The following is a 17,183-nucleotide window of genomic DNA, read 5'->3' as shown; positions in this document are numbered from 1 at the left end:
TAAAATTTGATTTTTGTACAAACTATCTATGTGTTTAAGATTTGATTAAATAAATTGCCCTCTTGTAATTTGATTTCATTATAAGCAGTCAAATGCCTGAGGTGACAAACTAGGTCAAGCACGGTGTGATAATTAGGCTAAATTACGCTTGCAGTATTTGATACACCAATTTAGATTCAATGGTTTTTAAAAGTGTGATTTTATATCACGATATTTTCATAACTACAAAAGAAATAAACAGTGACTTTGATCTCGTTGTCAAACGAAAAAGCCGTTAAAAATTTAGCGGTAAAGTTGTACAATGGTCAATGTCTGTTGTGTCTCTATGTATATGATAAGAAGTTTGACGAGTGTAAAACCCCAGTCACATTTCCAAAAACGACCAACGGCCGACGGGTTTTGAAGCAAAAATGGGATTCTTCAGTTGACAGTCGTCAGTTCATCGGCCGTTGTCTTGGGCGATTTTGGCCTATTTTTTGTCGGCCGACCAATTTTGTGTCCATCGGTTTAAGTTATAAATTTTCATGCGTCGGTGGCCGAATTCTTTAAGTGCAGTTATCCGTCGACCAACCTTCGATCATCGTCCGACCATCGGCTGTCAGTTTATTAAGTCGGTCGTCCGTCGTTGGACAATAAGGGTGTTGAAAATTTCGGCCGACGGTGAAAATCAAACTGTAGCTCAGAGCTCGATGATCGGGCGACGATTGGCCGACTTGTGAATATTAAACCAATTAAAGATACATAACACAAACAAAATTTTGATGCATGGATTGATATAAATTTTTTGAACGGAGATAACATAAACAATTAATCCGTAAGATATAAAGAAATCTTAAGTGTTCTTTGCTGCTTAGATATGCATCATTTGTCATTTTTAAGCGATTGCATACAAATTTTACACACATTTTCAACACTGAGTCACAATTTTATAAGATTCTGCCACTTTGCCTTGCAAACATTACTCACGTCACCTATCTGAATATAAATATGAAAAAAATATTGCTGATTTCTAAAGAAAAAAAGATTTTTGTGCTATTTATCCAAGTCATCGGTCTCCCTAGGAAATAATGTGACTGCTCCGTGTCGCCCGATACTGTGTCGGCCGATCCTGTTCTTTCAGCCGACAAGACCAGAAAAATTTAGTCGCCCGACCATCGGCTTAAATGTGACCTAGGCATAAATTTTGACGAGAAAAGAAGAATCGTCAATATAGTCAAAATTAGCACATCGTCAAAATTTCCACGTTTACAGTAATTATTTTTTTTCAATATCAGACATGCAGATTTACATGTATACACATGAACTTGTCCTTATTTCACAACTGAATATTCTGTTTTAGCGAAATTGTACATAAAAAAATACTTGAAGTATTATCAAATTTAGAACTATGTTTATATATACCTGTATATGTAGTAATAATAATAGAAACGCTAACTGGTATTTCTAAGAACGATAACTCTACATCTTATTTCCTAAAAGATGGAAAATTCAATTCATCGCCAAATTCGTTATACCGCCATGACTTCTAAATTACAAAAGGTGGCGGTTTATCGAGAATTAACTGTAATGTTAAACCATGCTGATGGTTTAATATAAAAATTGCTCTTATATTATTAGAACTCGTTTAAATTAATACCAGAATTCTTGTGCTTTTTAGCTCACCTCAACGAAGTTGGGGGAGCTTATGTAATACCCTCGGCGTCGGTGTCGGCGTTGGCGTCCCAGGTTAAGGTTAAGTTTTTTGGAGCAGTTTTCTTTTTAAGTACTATGTCCTATATTGATTAGACATGCATGGAAGATGCTTCTGGTGTGTTTCATTGTACCAGTCAAAGTTTCATATGCTGCAATTTCAGCAAAGGAATGACCAGGTTAATGTTTTTGGAGCAAGTTAACATTTTTAAAGCAGTTTTTGGTGTAGGTCTCATTTCCAAGGAACTATAAGCCCTGTGTTGACCAAACTTGCATGGATGATACATCTAAGAATGCACACTACCAGGCTTGCTTCGGATGCTGAATCTGACCTACATTTTCTGGTTGAGTGAACAGGTTAAAGTTTTTGGTGCAGGTTTCATTTCGAAGTAACTATAAGGCTAGCCCTATGTTGACCAAACTTGCATGGATGATACATTTAAGGATGCATACTCCCAGGCTTGCTTCGGATGCTGAATCTGACATACATTTTTCAGATAATGGACCAGGTAAAAGTTATTGCTGCAGGTCTATTACCATAAAACTATAAAGCTTATACATGTATAGCATTGTATAAGCCAAACTTGCACAAATGATGCATCAAGGGATGAAAACTCTCAAATTTGCGTCCGATGCTGGATTTTAATTACATTTTCATGAAGAAGAACTAGTTTAAATTTTTTGTATAGGTTTATTTCAAAGTATCAGATTTAAATTGCTTAAATATTTTCATTTTTGGAATGTACACTTTTTGTTGGTTCATTGTGTGACTTTGCCTTACTTAAAGACAACATTCGTTGAGGTGAGCTCTGTAATCTCTGATTACCTATGTTTTCATTGATAATTTAATTTTGACAAGGTTCTACCTTTCTTTCTGTCAAATTTCAGGAATACAAAGAGATGAAGATTTTCTGGACAGTGATAGAGATATGCCTGATTGGTTCCTTTCTGATCGTGATCGGACTGGTCCGAATCATACCAAAGTTCATCCCCTTCATCAAGTACACCACGGCTAAATTTGTCATGAGTTTGGGCCTCCTATACTTCTACTACAGGTTACTGAGTGTTTTCCTTCCCATCAGCCCTGTACTTGGACCGATGATGATCAACTTTAGAATAATGGTATGCATAAAAACCTGTGTACTAACAATCTGGTCTTTTTAAGAATAAGAGCATTATGTCTGACACCTTTGTCTCCAGTTTTTGAGTTGATTGACCCAAAATCTCAATTTTCTCTGGAATTTTTTGATTTTTCGATGGAACTGGTCAAAGACCAGAAGAGTTTATGCAATGGCAAATTGGCACCTTCTGTCTGTCTGTAAATATATTTAGGTCACCTGAGTCACCCCAGGGTCAGGGGTTCTGATGTTAGGGCGGGGCTCTATTGATTATATAGTAAAAATGCATTAATTCTATGAAAATCTTCTTCTCTGCTCCTGGGTATTAGATAAACTAACTAAGTACATAGTTATGATGAGCAAGAATGCCTCTTCCAAAATTTTGAATTTTATGACCCCAGGGTCAAGGATTCTTATGTTAGGGCGGGGCTCTATTGATTATAGTGAAAATACATTGAATCTTCGAAAATCTTCTTCTCTGCTCCTGGGTATTAAGCAGATGAACTACGTACCTTTATAGCTATTATGAGCAAGGGCCCTTCTTCCAGAATTGTGAATTTCAAGGCCTCTGGGTCAGGGGTACCACAGAGAGAGGGGGGCTCTACTTTTATACTGAAAATGAATTAATTGTATTAAATCTGCTCCTTGGTATAAATCAAACATTTTTGATAAGCAAGGATGCCTTTTCCAAAATTGTGACATGCATGGGGTTCATGTGTGGTATGGGGTACTACTGATTATTGCTGAATATTACTGATTAGTTGAAATGCATTTTTAGCTCTGAGCCAAAGGCTCAAAGAGCTAATGCTATGGCCATTTGTGCGGTGTGCGTAAACTTTTTAGAATATGGGCCATAACTCAAGAACCTCTTGGCCAATCAGTACCAAATTTGTCACAGGGTATCCTTGACCCAAGGGCTACCATTTATACTAAAATAAGGGTTGGGACCTTTAAACAAGGGGAGATAATCAGGAAAACAAAACCAAAAGTACTGGTTGCTAAAAAGTCTTCTTCTCCATAACCACCAGGCAGATTTTCACCAAACTTACATACAAGGATCAGGATATGTCAAAGATAAAAATTTGCACGGGGAATTACCCTGGGGCAAAGGGCGTGGTCTCAAGGTCACTTCAAAGTTGACTTAAATTTACAATTAATAAAAACGTGTATATTTTGCTTACTATAAGGACTAGGATCATCAAATCTTGTAAGTTGATGCATCTTATGACTTCACATCATGTTAAAGTAGGTCACAGTGACCTACTTTTTAGCTCACCTGAGCCGAAGGCTCAAGTGAGCTTTTCTGATCAAAATTTGTCCGTTGTCTGTCGTTGTCGTCGTCGTCGTTGTCGTTGTTGTAAACTTTTCACATTTTCATCTTCTTCTCAAGAACCACTGGGCCAATTTCAACCAAACTTGGCACAAAGTATCCTTGGGTAAAGGGGATTCAAGTTTGTTCAAATGAAGGGCCACGCCCTTTTCCAAGGGGAGATAATCATGAATTTGTTAAAAATTAATGGCATTTTTAATAAATCTTCTTCTCCAGAACCGCTGGGCCAGGAAAGATGAAACTCATGTGGAATCATCTTTAGGTAGTGTAGATTCAAGTTTGTTCAAATCATGACCCCCGGGGCAAGGATGGCCGACCCAAGTTTTACATAGGAATATATAGGAAATATCTTTAAAAATCCTTCTCAATTACCACTGGGCCAGGAAAGATGAAACTCATGTGGAATCATCCTCAGGTAGTGTAGATTCAAGTTTTTTCAAATCATGATCCCCGGCCCTGGGGATAGGGTGGGGCCAAAATGGCCGACCCAAGTTTTACATAGGGATATATAGGGAAACCTTTTAAAATCTTCTTTTTAAGTACTTCAAAGCTATGATTAGTGATACCCGGGGAATTATATGGAATCATCCTCAGGTAGTGTAGATTCTAGTTTGTTCAAATGATGAACGCCTGGAAGGGGGGGGGTGTAAATTCAAGCCCGATGTGCTCAGGTGAGCGCTGTGGCCCCTGGGCCTCTTGTTAAATTTTGCGGGGATTTGTTTTCAAATTGATTTGAAGGCATATTTTGGACACTTTAAGGCCTATGATCATCAAACTTTGTCAGCTGATGCATCCTGGGTCCTTGAATGACATCAACTTAAAATTAGGTCACCGTGACCTACTTTTTAGGTCACCTGAGTAAACTCAGGTGACCTATTGCTATCACTTTTCGTCCGTCGTCGTTCGTCGTTCGTCGTGCGTCGTGCGTTAACATTTGAACATTTTCAGCTTCTTCTCTGAAACCACTGAACCAATTTCAACCAAATTTGGCATATAGCATCTATGGGTGAAGGGGAACAAAAATTGTGAATTTCATGGGCCCTGCCCCCCTGGGGCCTGGGGGGTGGGGCAAAAACCACTAAAATTAGTGCAATCTTTAAAAATCTTCTTCTTTACTCCTGGACATCAAGCAGTCAAACTGTTTGCATGATTGTAATCAGCATTGAGTCCTCTACCAAAATTGTGAAATTCATGGCCCCGGGGTCAGGGGTTCTGGTGTTAGGGTGGGGCTCTATAGATTATATAGTGAAAATACATAAATTCTATGAAAATCTTCTTCTCTGCTCCTGGGTATTAAATAAACTAACTAAGTGCATAGTTATGATGAGCAAGAGTGCCTCTACCAAAATTGTGAATTTTATGGCCCCAGGGTCAGGGGTTCTGGTGTTAGGGCGGGGCTCTATAGATTATATAGTGAAATTTCATGAATTCTTTGAAAATCTTCTTCTCTGCTCCTGGGTATTAAATAAACTAACTAAGTGCATAGTTATGATGAGCAAGAGTGCCTCTACCAAAATTGTGAATTTTATGGCCCCAGGGTCAGGGGTGCTGGTGTAAGGGGGGGGGGAGCTCTATAGATTACATAGTGAAAATACTTGAATTCTTTGAAAATCTTCTTCTCTGCTCCTGGGTAATAAATAAACTAAATAAGTGCATAGTTATGATGAGCAAGAGTGTCTCTACCAAAATTGTGAATTCTATGGCCCCAGGGTGAGGGGTTATGGTGTAAGGGGGGGGGGGCTCTATAGATTATATAGTGAAATTACATGAATTCTTTGAAAATATTCTTCTCTGCTCCTGGGTATTGAATTAACTAACTAAGTGCTTTGTTATGATGAGCAAGAGTGGTTCTACCAAAATTGTGAATTCGATGGCCCCAGGGTCAGGGGTTCTGGTGTAGGGGGGGGGGGGGCTCTTTAGATTATATAGTGAAAATACATGAATTCTTTGAAAATCTTCTTCTCTGCTTCTGGGTATTAAATAAACAAAATAAGTGCATAGTTATGATGAGCAAGAGTGCCTCTTCCAAAATTGTGAATTTTATGGCCCCAGGGTCAGGGATTCTAGTGATAGGGTGGGGCTTTATTGATTATACAATAAAAATACACTAAATCTTTGAAAGTTTTCTTCTCTGCTCCTTGGTATTAAGCAGATGAACTACCTATGTAGTTATGATGAGTAAGGGTCCTAATCTTCCAGAATTGTGAATTTCAAGGCCCCAGGGTCAGGGGTACCATAAAGGAGGGGGGGGGGGGGGGCTGTACTTATATATTGAAACTGGATGAATTGTTTGAAATCTGCTCCTTGGTATTTATCAAATATTTTTGAAAAGCAAGGGTGCCTTTTCAAAAATTGTGCAATGTGTGGATCTAGGCCTAAGGGTCAGGGGTTCATGTGTGATTGGGGCATTACTGATCATGCTGAATATTGCTGATTACTTGAAATGCATTTTTTGTTCCCCTACCCTGCCTATGGGTATTAAGTAAACAAACTAAGCAACTGCTAAGTGTATTGTTATGATGATCAATGGTGCCTATTTCAAAATTGTGAATGCCATAGCATCTGGATTAAAACATGAATCAAATTCAATCACTGGAAAGTTGTTGCATAATGCTCAGGTGACCTATAAGGCCCATGGGCCTCTTGTTGAACTTTATGACTTATCTTTTTAAAAACATTAAATCCCATTATTTCAGACACTGGGAGGTTTAGAATCATTAAATCTTGTACTTTGATGCATCTTGGGACCTTAAAAACATATTTATGAAAAAGTAGGTCACTGTGACCTACTTTTTGAATTTTGCCGACATTTGTTTTCAAATTGTTTAAAACGCATATTTTGATTACCTTCAGACCTACGATCATCAAGCTTGGTCAGTAGATGCATCTTGGGTCTTTAAAAAATGTCGACCAAAAAGTAGGTCAAGATGACCTACTTTTGAATATCTCAGGTACTTATTGGCTTAGAATCATCAAATTTTGTCAGTTTAGGCATTTTGGGTTTTTGGATAACGTCAACCAAAAAGTAGGTCACCGTGACCTACTTTTGACATTTGATGGCTATATTTAATTATCTCTGGTACTAATTGGCTTAGAATCGTCAAACTTTGTCAGTTGATGCATCTTGGGTTTTCAGAGAATGTTGTCCAAAAAGTAGGTCATGGTGACCTACTTTTGAATATCTCAGGTACTGATTTAATTAGAATCATCAGTCTTTGTCAATTAATGTATCTTAAGTCCTCAGAAAATTTCAATCAAAAGGTAGGTCACTGTGACCTACTTATGGTATTTTATAATTATATTATAATGTCTTCAGTCTTAACTGGCTAGATATTATCAAACTTTGTAAGTTGATGCATTTTGGGTCTTATGATACTAATAGAGTTGGAGGCTTCTAATAGAAGTGATAGATTGTACAATTTATCAGAAGAGCGATTCAAGGCCCTTGGGCCTCTTGTTATTCCTCTACCCTGCCTATGGGCATACATGTTAACCTACTGTGATGAAAAATAGGGAGATTCAGACGTCAAAAGCGGTAGCATTGCGCACGCCTCGTTTTACGCTAGGATTTATAACGATAATATATATATTTCATGTAATATATAATGCATGTATGGCCTTAAATAAAAACTACAATAATTAATTGCAAAGAAGTAGACAAAAACACCTTCAAATATTTTTCAAGCTCATCATTTTGCTTTGATTGGCTGTGTATTCTGATATAGCCTAGAAGCAATAATTCTGAATGTTCATTCAGTTGTAAAACACAACAAATGATGACATGGTTTAATCTAGATATAAATCTAGTTTCTATCTTTCGTTAATTAAATCAGATTTCCCGCGATCGGATGATCGAAAACGAAAGTAGAGATGTGCCTCATGGCTTAGTCAATAGAGTAATTCTATTGACTTTATTGATAAAATTGTGAGCTCCTGTGCTTTTGTAGACGATGTCAAACGTTTTCATCCAATTCTAAAATGTTTTATCTCTTTTTTTATGGCATAGTGTTGACGAAATTTATCGTAACCAATGTAATCATTGGTAATCTTGTGCTGTTGTCATTGTCAAATACATGCTTTGAAATTTATGTATATAACGGTACAAAAAAAGCGTTTGTATGCTTCCGCGTCAAATAACGCGATATCTAACGAGATTTTATGAGGAGTGGCTTCAAAATCAAAAATGGATACCCAAGCGAACCAAAAATACTTTTGACAAAACTTTTGTAGAAAAGCGGTAGATTTACGAATAAAATCGGTAGGCGGGAGATGGAATGAAAAAGCGGTAGACTCCCGCCTAAATCGGTAGAGTTAACATGTATGCTTTGGGTATTAAGTAACCAAACTAATTGCTAAGTGTATAGTTATGATGAGCAATGGTGCCTTTTTCAAAATTGTGAATGCCATGGTGTCTAGTTTAAAACATGAACCAAACTCAATCATTTGAAAGTTGTTGCATGATGCTCAGGTGACCTATAAGGCCCATGAGCCTCTTGTTTTCTTTACACTTCTCAGTCATCTTTATAGTCCAATATGAGATATGAGATAGGGAATCCAGGAGAAATGTGAAATACAACTCACCTGTGAATGAATGCATTTTGATTTTTTCCAGATGAAGAAGGACTTTGTGACTTGGTTTAGGATGTTCCTTGTGTTTATGATTGCGGGGGGTATCACCATTCAGGCCACGCTGTACCCGAACTTCCCGGCATCGGAGGAGGGCATTGTCAGTGCTCTCAGCAGGGCCTTCTTCGGAATGTTCCTCACGAAAATTGATGACCTTGACAGTATGTTTGATTGCATATAATCTAGATATTTTAAAATTTGAGGTAAGCTTAAATTACTTTGTTAACACGTTCATGCCCTGCCATAAATATGGCTCATGGGTTAAAGAATGTTCCGACTTTGAACCAATTTTCTAGGTCAAAAGTCAAGGATATAGCAGATTTCATTGATAAATCCTTCTTATGATTTTAAAAATTACAGGTAATGAACGGTGCGAGAACTTCTATGCCAACCAAACAAGAGAAGTATGCTACAGTAAGTTTTGTCTACTGTTGTCTGAAATGTAGGAATCCAATTAAGTGTACACATAATTCTGGGAATGGAAGTATTTTTGACTTCAGAAATTTTATATATTCTGATAAACACTTTACAATTCATTATCGACCACTTATTTCTTGATATTTTATGTTTCAGATGCTGCTGCTTCATTTTGGAAAAGAAATACAAGTATGTTGGATAAATGTTTATTTTACTCTAAAGCAAGTACTTGAGGTCTATGATTTTTATAGTTTTTTGTCTGAATTGTAGGTCAGATTAGGTTTCATCCGGAGTTTGCTGAGTGTCCGTATCGTAGCTTTGGTGGTTACGCGATGGTGATCCAGTATCTCGTCATTACGAAACTCATCCTTCTAACTCTCCTCTACGCTATGTTCAGGTATGAACTCGCACCCAAATTTAAGTTGTTGTGTAATTATTGATAATGACCTCTCCAAGGTCAGCTCTGTGCTTGATTTTCAAGCATCAGCTTCACTAACAAGAAAAAACTTCTGTACCTTTCTGGAAGGCAGCATGTGTATGTTTGTATGTTTAATACTACAATATACATGTATATATATAGAATTATTTGCAAGATTTGAAAAGGAAACATCACCAAATTTATTTCAAATGCATACTACCTACTCGTAGTTTTGCATGAATAGTAAGAATATATACCAGTAGTAAAATTTTTACTGTAGTGACACATAATTGCTGGAATATACATGTATGAAAGTGTATTACCTTTAGGGTTTCTTTCATCTGATATTGCATGCTTTATTGACAGAGTAAACAGATACTTTTAAACATGATTACATGTAAATATTTTGAATTTCAAAGAGTCACCTTTATGGTTTTATAATGGTTATTGTATTTTAGTGTAACCAATGCCAAGGTTCAGCAGGAATCAGAGGAAATCTGGAAGTACCAGGTGTACAGCATCATTGTGGACTTTGAGACTCGTCTGAGATTGCCTGCTCCATTTAATTTCATCAGCTACATCATCATGATGTTTGAGTTCATCTTTGATAAACTTAAACTGTGCCTAAAGAAATGCTGCCATTCTTCATGCTGTAGGAAGAAAAAGGACCAAGTGGTAAATTCTATTATTTACTTTTATTCTCTTTGGATATCAGCAATTTGACATAAAGACCTTGAACTTAGAGTTTGACCTTTTGTGAAACTGTAATCCTGGTCATAACTTCTGAATCGTTGATGCTAAGCCTTTTATATTTCATGTACATTCCTCATGATATGACCTCTCCTTGGGTATTAACATTCACCTTGGAGTTGGACTTCCATTTGGGGACATCAGTGTTTCACAAATACAGATATATAGAACATTTTTAAAGTAATCATCTATTCCATAAGTCTGATAAGGGTATTGCATGTAGACCCTTTATGACAATTTTATTTGCTCTTGTTGGATTCTAAATGAGAGTGAGGACTAATTGTAAAAAATATCTAAATACATGTAGTTCAGGAAATTGGTATTTATTTGTTTTTAAGAAAATGACTCATTAGATTCTTATCATTCAAGTAAAGAAGTCAACATAACGTTTTGACTCCAATTCTAGGAGTGTGTTGACAATGTGTCTGTTGTTAAAGTCAAGGACTCGACAGACTACAGCTACTGGAAGATCTGTCTAAAGAAACTGAACGAAGAACAGGAACAAGAGGAAAGAGAGGCTGCACGACATACAATGCAAAGTCAGAGGTTAGGGAAGTAATCCGTGTTAGATTTATAGTGATAAGATAAGGATTAATGCTTCAGATTTCAAGGCATATACTTAAGTTGCTCTGATATTTTTAGTTCACCTCAAAGAAATGAGCTTCTGTTATCAATTAATTTCTGTTAAAATATTTCCTATAGGCCATAGGCAAAATAACTGTATTTTATGAACTGAAGAGTTTCAGCTCTACCATGGAGTATACTTTTTGCTATCCATCCCTGAGAAAATTTTCATGCAGTTTGATTTTCTGTTATATGATTGGTCCGCAAGTTATTCAACATTGTCCGCAAGTTATTTAACATTGAAGAGTTCCACAAAGATATACCTAGGGGTATAAAATTTACTAACCAACTCTTACAAGTACTTTTATTACACATTGATATATTAAAAACACCTTTCAGCTACTTGTGAGTGGGATAGCTCTTTCATCAAATCCTTAACAGGAACTATAGGTCACAAGTTTGATAAAAGAGCTATCCAATGCAAGTTCATAGTTAACCATGCTTTCATTGGTGATGTATCTAGGGATGTTTACAACCAATTGCAAAACAGTTAAACTGGATTGCTGGATGAATGACTATCTTTTAGAGAAGATCCATTTCCAAGTACATCAAAAATATTAAAAAGCCTTAAGGTGGCCAGACTGGCATGGTTGCTGCAATCTAGGGATGCCTTCAGCTGCTTGATCTCTCCTATATTTCTGGATATATTAGTGACAAGATTGTAATTTTTTTAAAGCAAGTCCATTTTTAAGTAAATAAAAATCAGATTTACAGGAGTGATGATCATAAGAATACAGAACCAGACCTGCTTAAGTTACTGACAATTTTTCAGATGAATGATCAGGTTAAAATATTTAGAGCAGGTCCATTACAAAGTTACTCTGTGAACATTGTTGTGATGCACATTACCAGAACATTTTCATAGAGGTCAAGGTTGTAATTTTTGATTGATTAAATTTTGTATAATGTAATTATGTTGTTTAAATTGTAGAATAGAACATCTGGTAACACAATCCAAACTACAGAGGGAGTATAATGACAGAATGACAGAGCAGATGTCAAATCTGGAGAGACAGTTGATTGCCTGTAGTTTAGCTTTGGAGCAGATTGCCCACAAAATAGATACAATTGGTCAGTATTATTATTAAACATATAAAGTTTTTGTAGTATGTCAACACTAAAGAAAATTCCCATTAAAATTACTGGGAACCAAATTCATGCAGGAAATATCTTTTTTCAAAGGCTTTACTGATATGTTTAATTTGATGCCATATTTCCAGAGTTAACTTGAAGGTGACCCATCTTGTTTTCAGGTACTGATGGACAACAAATTTAATCAAGATTTGTCACAGATTATTCTATCTCTTGTTTGTATGTTTCTGCAGATCCCCAGGCCCGGCCAGAATTAGAGACTGCCACCTCCCTACACATCGCTAGTCGTCAGTCTCCGTATCCCTACACCAAGATACAGAGGTTTCCTGTCTTTGACAAGTATGTCAGTTGGGAAGTAGGTATCATCTTCCACAAACTTAGATTCTTTTGTTAGAGGCATCTGAAGGTGATATATTGTTACATGTTAAATATTTTATACAGGAACCTTATCCTACCTATGATCCTGTCCTTTACACCAAACCTGTGGATGAATACAAAGAATCTATACAGAGTCTGGTGGATCCTGATTTTATTGAGTAAGTATAGATGATGATTAAACTAGACGAATATTAGGCTTCTCTGAGATGAAGGATTCATTCATTAAGAAGCTTAAAACAGCCTAGATTAATAATGATAATTATGCTTTATCCTTTCTTCTATTAATATTTTATATTGATGAGATTGAAGAGATTTTTAATGGTAAAAATGGCATTTTTTTCTTGATATTTCTATAGGATCAGACAGCGTGTGGAAAGCAGCAGCCAGAGTCAGGAGGAGAGAACCAGTATACTTTCAGCGTATGGGTACCAGAAACCCTTATGGAATCTGTCAGCTACATATGTTATTAATGAGACTAACATAGAAATCAACAGAGTATCTTGGATCACAAAGGATGGTGTACCAATAAGATATGAGCTTGACTCATCCAACATGCCTATGTAAGACTCTTCAATTACCGGTTTAAGTTCAAAAGTCTTGTAAAATAAAGACTGCAACAGATAATTGTGTATAGGCCCTAGGGTGAGATGAAATTAGTCATGTTTTGAAAAATACATTACAGCTGTGAAAATCTTCATCTTTACACCAAAGCCATCGTCGGAAACCCACGGGTGATCTCGTCTTTACTTATCGCCCGTGGGCAAACTCGCTGAAAAATCGTCGTATGTAATTGAATATGCATGGGTCATTTGATTGGCCGCATCACAGAGTCGCGATGCGAAACAACGAATCAAAGTTCACGTTACGTATGCATGTTCGGCAATGCCAAAAACATGAAAAACTCATTCCGTAGTTAACACAGCTGATAAATCCACTCACCGGTGCATTTTGCAGTTAGAAAGAGGTACTCCTTCATAATATCTGACGGATATTAATGTCAGTGACCTGTACGAATTGACTTTCATTGTTTTAAATCAAACTTCGCACGTTTTAACGAGCGACAAAATATTTACCATAAATAGCAAAGTAATAAACGTATTTTTCAAAATTAAAGAGTTCCAACTTTCTGATTGGTTGACTAAAAACAACAAATTAGCATATTTTACGGCGATATTTCAGCTAGTTTGCCCATGGGTGATAAGTAAAGACGAGATCACCTGTGGGTTTCCGACGATGCACCAAAGCATGCATTCGGGAAGCTTTGATCGATCACAATGAGTTCTTGACCTTTTACCAGAATTCTAATATTCAGCATTCAGGCCCAGTTTTGGGCATTTGCCTTAAGGGGGCCGACTGTGGTTTCCATTGCGCAATATTTCAAGCATTATAGGAAAATGAAACGTATTTACTAATTTAAAGCAACTTTTTTTTTGCTTAATTATTAAAATTAAACAAAATAAAAAATTTATAGATATAAAAATGTAATTATAATTTGATATAACTGATTTTTAATCGATTTTGCAATTGATATAGGTACATGTAGGTTGACGTCGTTACAGTGTTCTTGATGTTATGATAAACTGAAGCTCTAAAAGAAAAGGGTTATAAAAATGTTGTTAGATAAAAAGTTATAAACATATGCTCTTGAAATTTAAAACATAGAAATTTGAGAATATCTTTATTATTTTTATTATGTTTTCATATGAATCCTATGTGCCCGTCATATTTTGTAGTACTCTATTAAAACAGGAAAATTAGTTAATTTTTTGCATTTTGAGAAGTCCCCTCTGGTAACAAGACGGTAGAATTTTGTGTTTCTTACATATATTGTATAATATAGTATTACTCATCAAGTATTATAGTTTGAACAAAAAGTCTATTGTGGTATTTGTAAAATTTGCCTTAAAGTGCTAAAAATTGGCATTTTCCTATATAATCCTATAGTAAATGTACCTGTATTTTGAGACGGTCCCTCAAAAATACCTGGACGGTATATTTCCCCCAAACTTTGCATGTACACTGAAGTTTATGTAAGTTATATATGGTATAAAAATAGAGTTTCGCTATTGTAGTTTTCACACAATAAAACCCCAGTCAGCCCCATGAAAGTTTTAATTTTTTTTTTTGGTTTTTAGCTCACCTGAGCCGAAGGCTCAAGTGAGCTTTTCTGATCACATTTTGTCCGGCGTCCGTCTGTCTGTCCGTCCGTCTGTCTAGCTGTCTGTCCGTCTGTCTGTCTGTAAACTTTTCACATTTTCGACTTCTTCTCAAGAACCGCTGGGCCAATTTCAACCAAACTTGCCACAAAGCATCCTTGGGTGAAGGGGATTCAAGTTTGTTCAAATGAAGGGCCACGCCCTCATTCAAGGGGAGATAATTGGGAATTAATGAAAATTTGGTGGCATATTTTAAAAATCTTCTTCTCAAGAACCACTGTGCCTGGAAAGATGAAACTTGTGGGGAAACATGCTCAGGTAGTGTAGATTTAATTTTGTTCAAATCATGACCCCCGGGGATAGGGCGGGGCCAAAATGGCCGATCAAAGTTTTACATAGAAATATATAGGAAAATTCTTTAAAAATCTTCTTCTCAAGAATGACAAAGCCATAATTCATCATATTTATATGGAAACATCCTCAGATGGTGTAGATTCAAGTTTGTTCAAATCATGACCCCCGGGGGTAAGGCGGGGCCGAAATGGCCGACCAAAGTTTTACCTAGAAATATATAGGAAAATTCTTGAAAAATCTTCTTCTCAAGAATAGCAAAGCCAAAATTCATCATATTTATATGGAAACATGTTCAGGTAGTTTAGATTCAAGTTTGTTCAAATCATGACCCCCGAGGGTAGGGCAGGGCCAAAATGGCTGACCAAAGTTTTACCTAGAAATATATAGGAAAATTCTTTAAAAATCTTCTTCTCAAGAATGGCAAAGCCATAATTCATCATATTCAAATGGAAGCATGCTCAAGTAGTGTAGATTCAAGTTTGTTCAAATCATGACCCCCGGGGGTAAGGCGGGGCCAAAATGGCCGACCAAAGTTTTACCTAGAAATATATATAGGAAAATTCTTGAAAAATCTTCTTCTCAAAAATAGCAAAGCCAAAATTCATCATATTTTAATGGAAGCATGCTCAGATAGTGTAGATTCAAGTTTGTTCAAATCATGACCCCCGGGGGTAGGGCGGGGCCAAAATGGCCGACCAAAGTTTTACATAGAAATATATTGGAAAATTCTTTAAAAATCTTCTTCTCAAGAATGACAAAGCCATAATTCATCATATTTATATGGAAACATCCTCAGATGGTGTAGATTCAAGTTTGTTCAAATCATGACCCCCGGGGGTAAGGCGGGGCCGAAATGGCCGACCAAAGTTTTACCTAGAAATATATAGGAAAATTCTTGAAAAATCTTCTTCTCAAGAATAGCAAAGCCAAAATTCATCATATTTATATGGAAACATGTTCAGGTAGTTTAGATTCAAGTTTGTTCAAATCATGACCCCCGAGGGTAGGGCAGGGCCAAAATGGCTGACCAAAGTTTTACCTAGAAATATATAGGAAAATTCTTTAAAAATCTTCTTCTCAAGAATGACAAAGCCATAATTCATCATATTTATATGGAAACATCCTCAGATGGTGTAGATTCAAGTTTGTTCAAATCATGACCCCTGGGGGTAAGGCGGGGCCGAAATGGCCGACCAAAGTTTTACCTAGAAATATATATAGGAAAATTCTTGAAAAATCTTCTTCTCAAAAATAGCAAAGCCAAAATTCATCATATTTTAATGGAAGCATGCTCAGATAGTGTAGATTCAAGTTTGTTCAAATCATGACCCCCGGGGGTAGGGTGGGGCCAAAATGGCCGACCAAAGTTTTACCTAGAAATATATAGGAAAATTCTTTAAAAATCTTCTTCTCAAGAAGAGTAAAGCCATAATTCATCATATTTATATGGAAGCATCCTCAGGTAGTGTAGATTCAAATTTGTGCAAATCATGACCCCCGGGGGTAGGGCGGGGCCAAAATGGTCGACCAAAGTTTTACCTAGAAATATATGGGAAAATTCTGGAAAAATCCTCTTCTCAAGAATAGCAAATCCATGATTGGTCATAGAACTACTTTTGGATTTAAACTTTACAATAATAAACCAATTTCTGCCTTTTCCTAGCCACAGTGCTCAGGTGAGCGATGTGGCCCATGGGCCTCTTGTTAGTTTTATTACCTTTTCAGTTTCTGCCTTCTAAGATGGTATATTTTTAAAATATTCACAGAAATCCTATGGGTCGTACTGGTATGAGAGGAAGAGGGAAGTTGAGGAGATGGGGGCCGAATCATTGTGTGATGTTGGTCGTGTCCAGATGGAAGAGATTTCTGTCTACGAGTCAGAACCAGCAGAACTTCATCACGGTGGACGGCAAAAAAGTCCTAGAGGTCGCTGTATTTCAGAAGAAGGAATCAGGGGAGTTCACTCTGCCAAGTGTAAGTTTGATGAAATTTTAATACTGTATATTATTCATAGGGTAATATAAACGAAACTTGCAAGTGTGGGACATCTTTGGATACTTACTGTGTTTTGTAAATGTATTTTGATTTGCCCTGCTGGGAATATAAGTCCTGTTTTGATAATTCTAGTTCAGTTTTTAGCTCACCTGAGCCGAAGGCTCAAGTGAGCTTTTCTGATCACATTTTGTCCGGCGTCCGTCTGTCCGTCTGTCTGTCCGTCTCTCTGTCCGTCT

The 17,183-nt window shown here is 36.7% G+C and overlaps 1 protein-coding gene across 1 annotated transcript; it reads left to right on the top strand.

Annotated features, from left to right (window-relative positions):
* Window positions 1–2,548: 2,548 nt before the first annotated feature.
* On the top strand, window positions 2,549–16,926 carry LOC134247706 (transient receptor potential cation channel subfamily M member-like 2; the record flags this gene model as incomplete). The annotated part of the gene is made up of 12 exons (XM_062730040.1): window positions 2,549–2,811; window positions 8,750–8,924; window positions 9,124–9,177; window positions 9,337–9,369; window positions 9,451–9,577; window positions 10,057–10,273; window positions 10,755–10,894; window positions 11,904–12,043; window positions 12,298–12,419; window positions 12,506–12,600; window positions 12,799–13,002; window positions 16,719–16,926. Coding segments are annotated over 12 exons (1,778 nt in total), but the record flags the coding sequence as incomplete, so codon positions are not given.
* Between the last annotated feature and the right edge of the window lie 257 nt (window positions 16,927–17,183).

This window comes from Saccostrea cucullata, unplaced genomic scaffold (genome assembly GCF_032062105.1).
Source record: "Saccostrea cucullata isolate Sc308-1 unplaced genomic scaffold, CSIRO_AGI_Scuc_v1 ctg13435, whole genome shotgun sequence".
NCBI classification, from domain to species: Eukaryota; Metazoa; Mollusca; class Bivalvia; order Ostreida; family Ostreidae; genus Saccostrea; species Saccostrea cuccullata.
The sequence above is the reverse complement of the archived record's forward strand: the minus strand, read 5'-3'. Positions and strand labels throughout refer to the sequence as shown.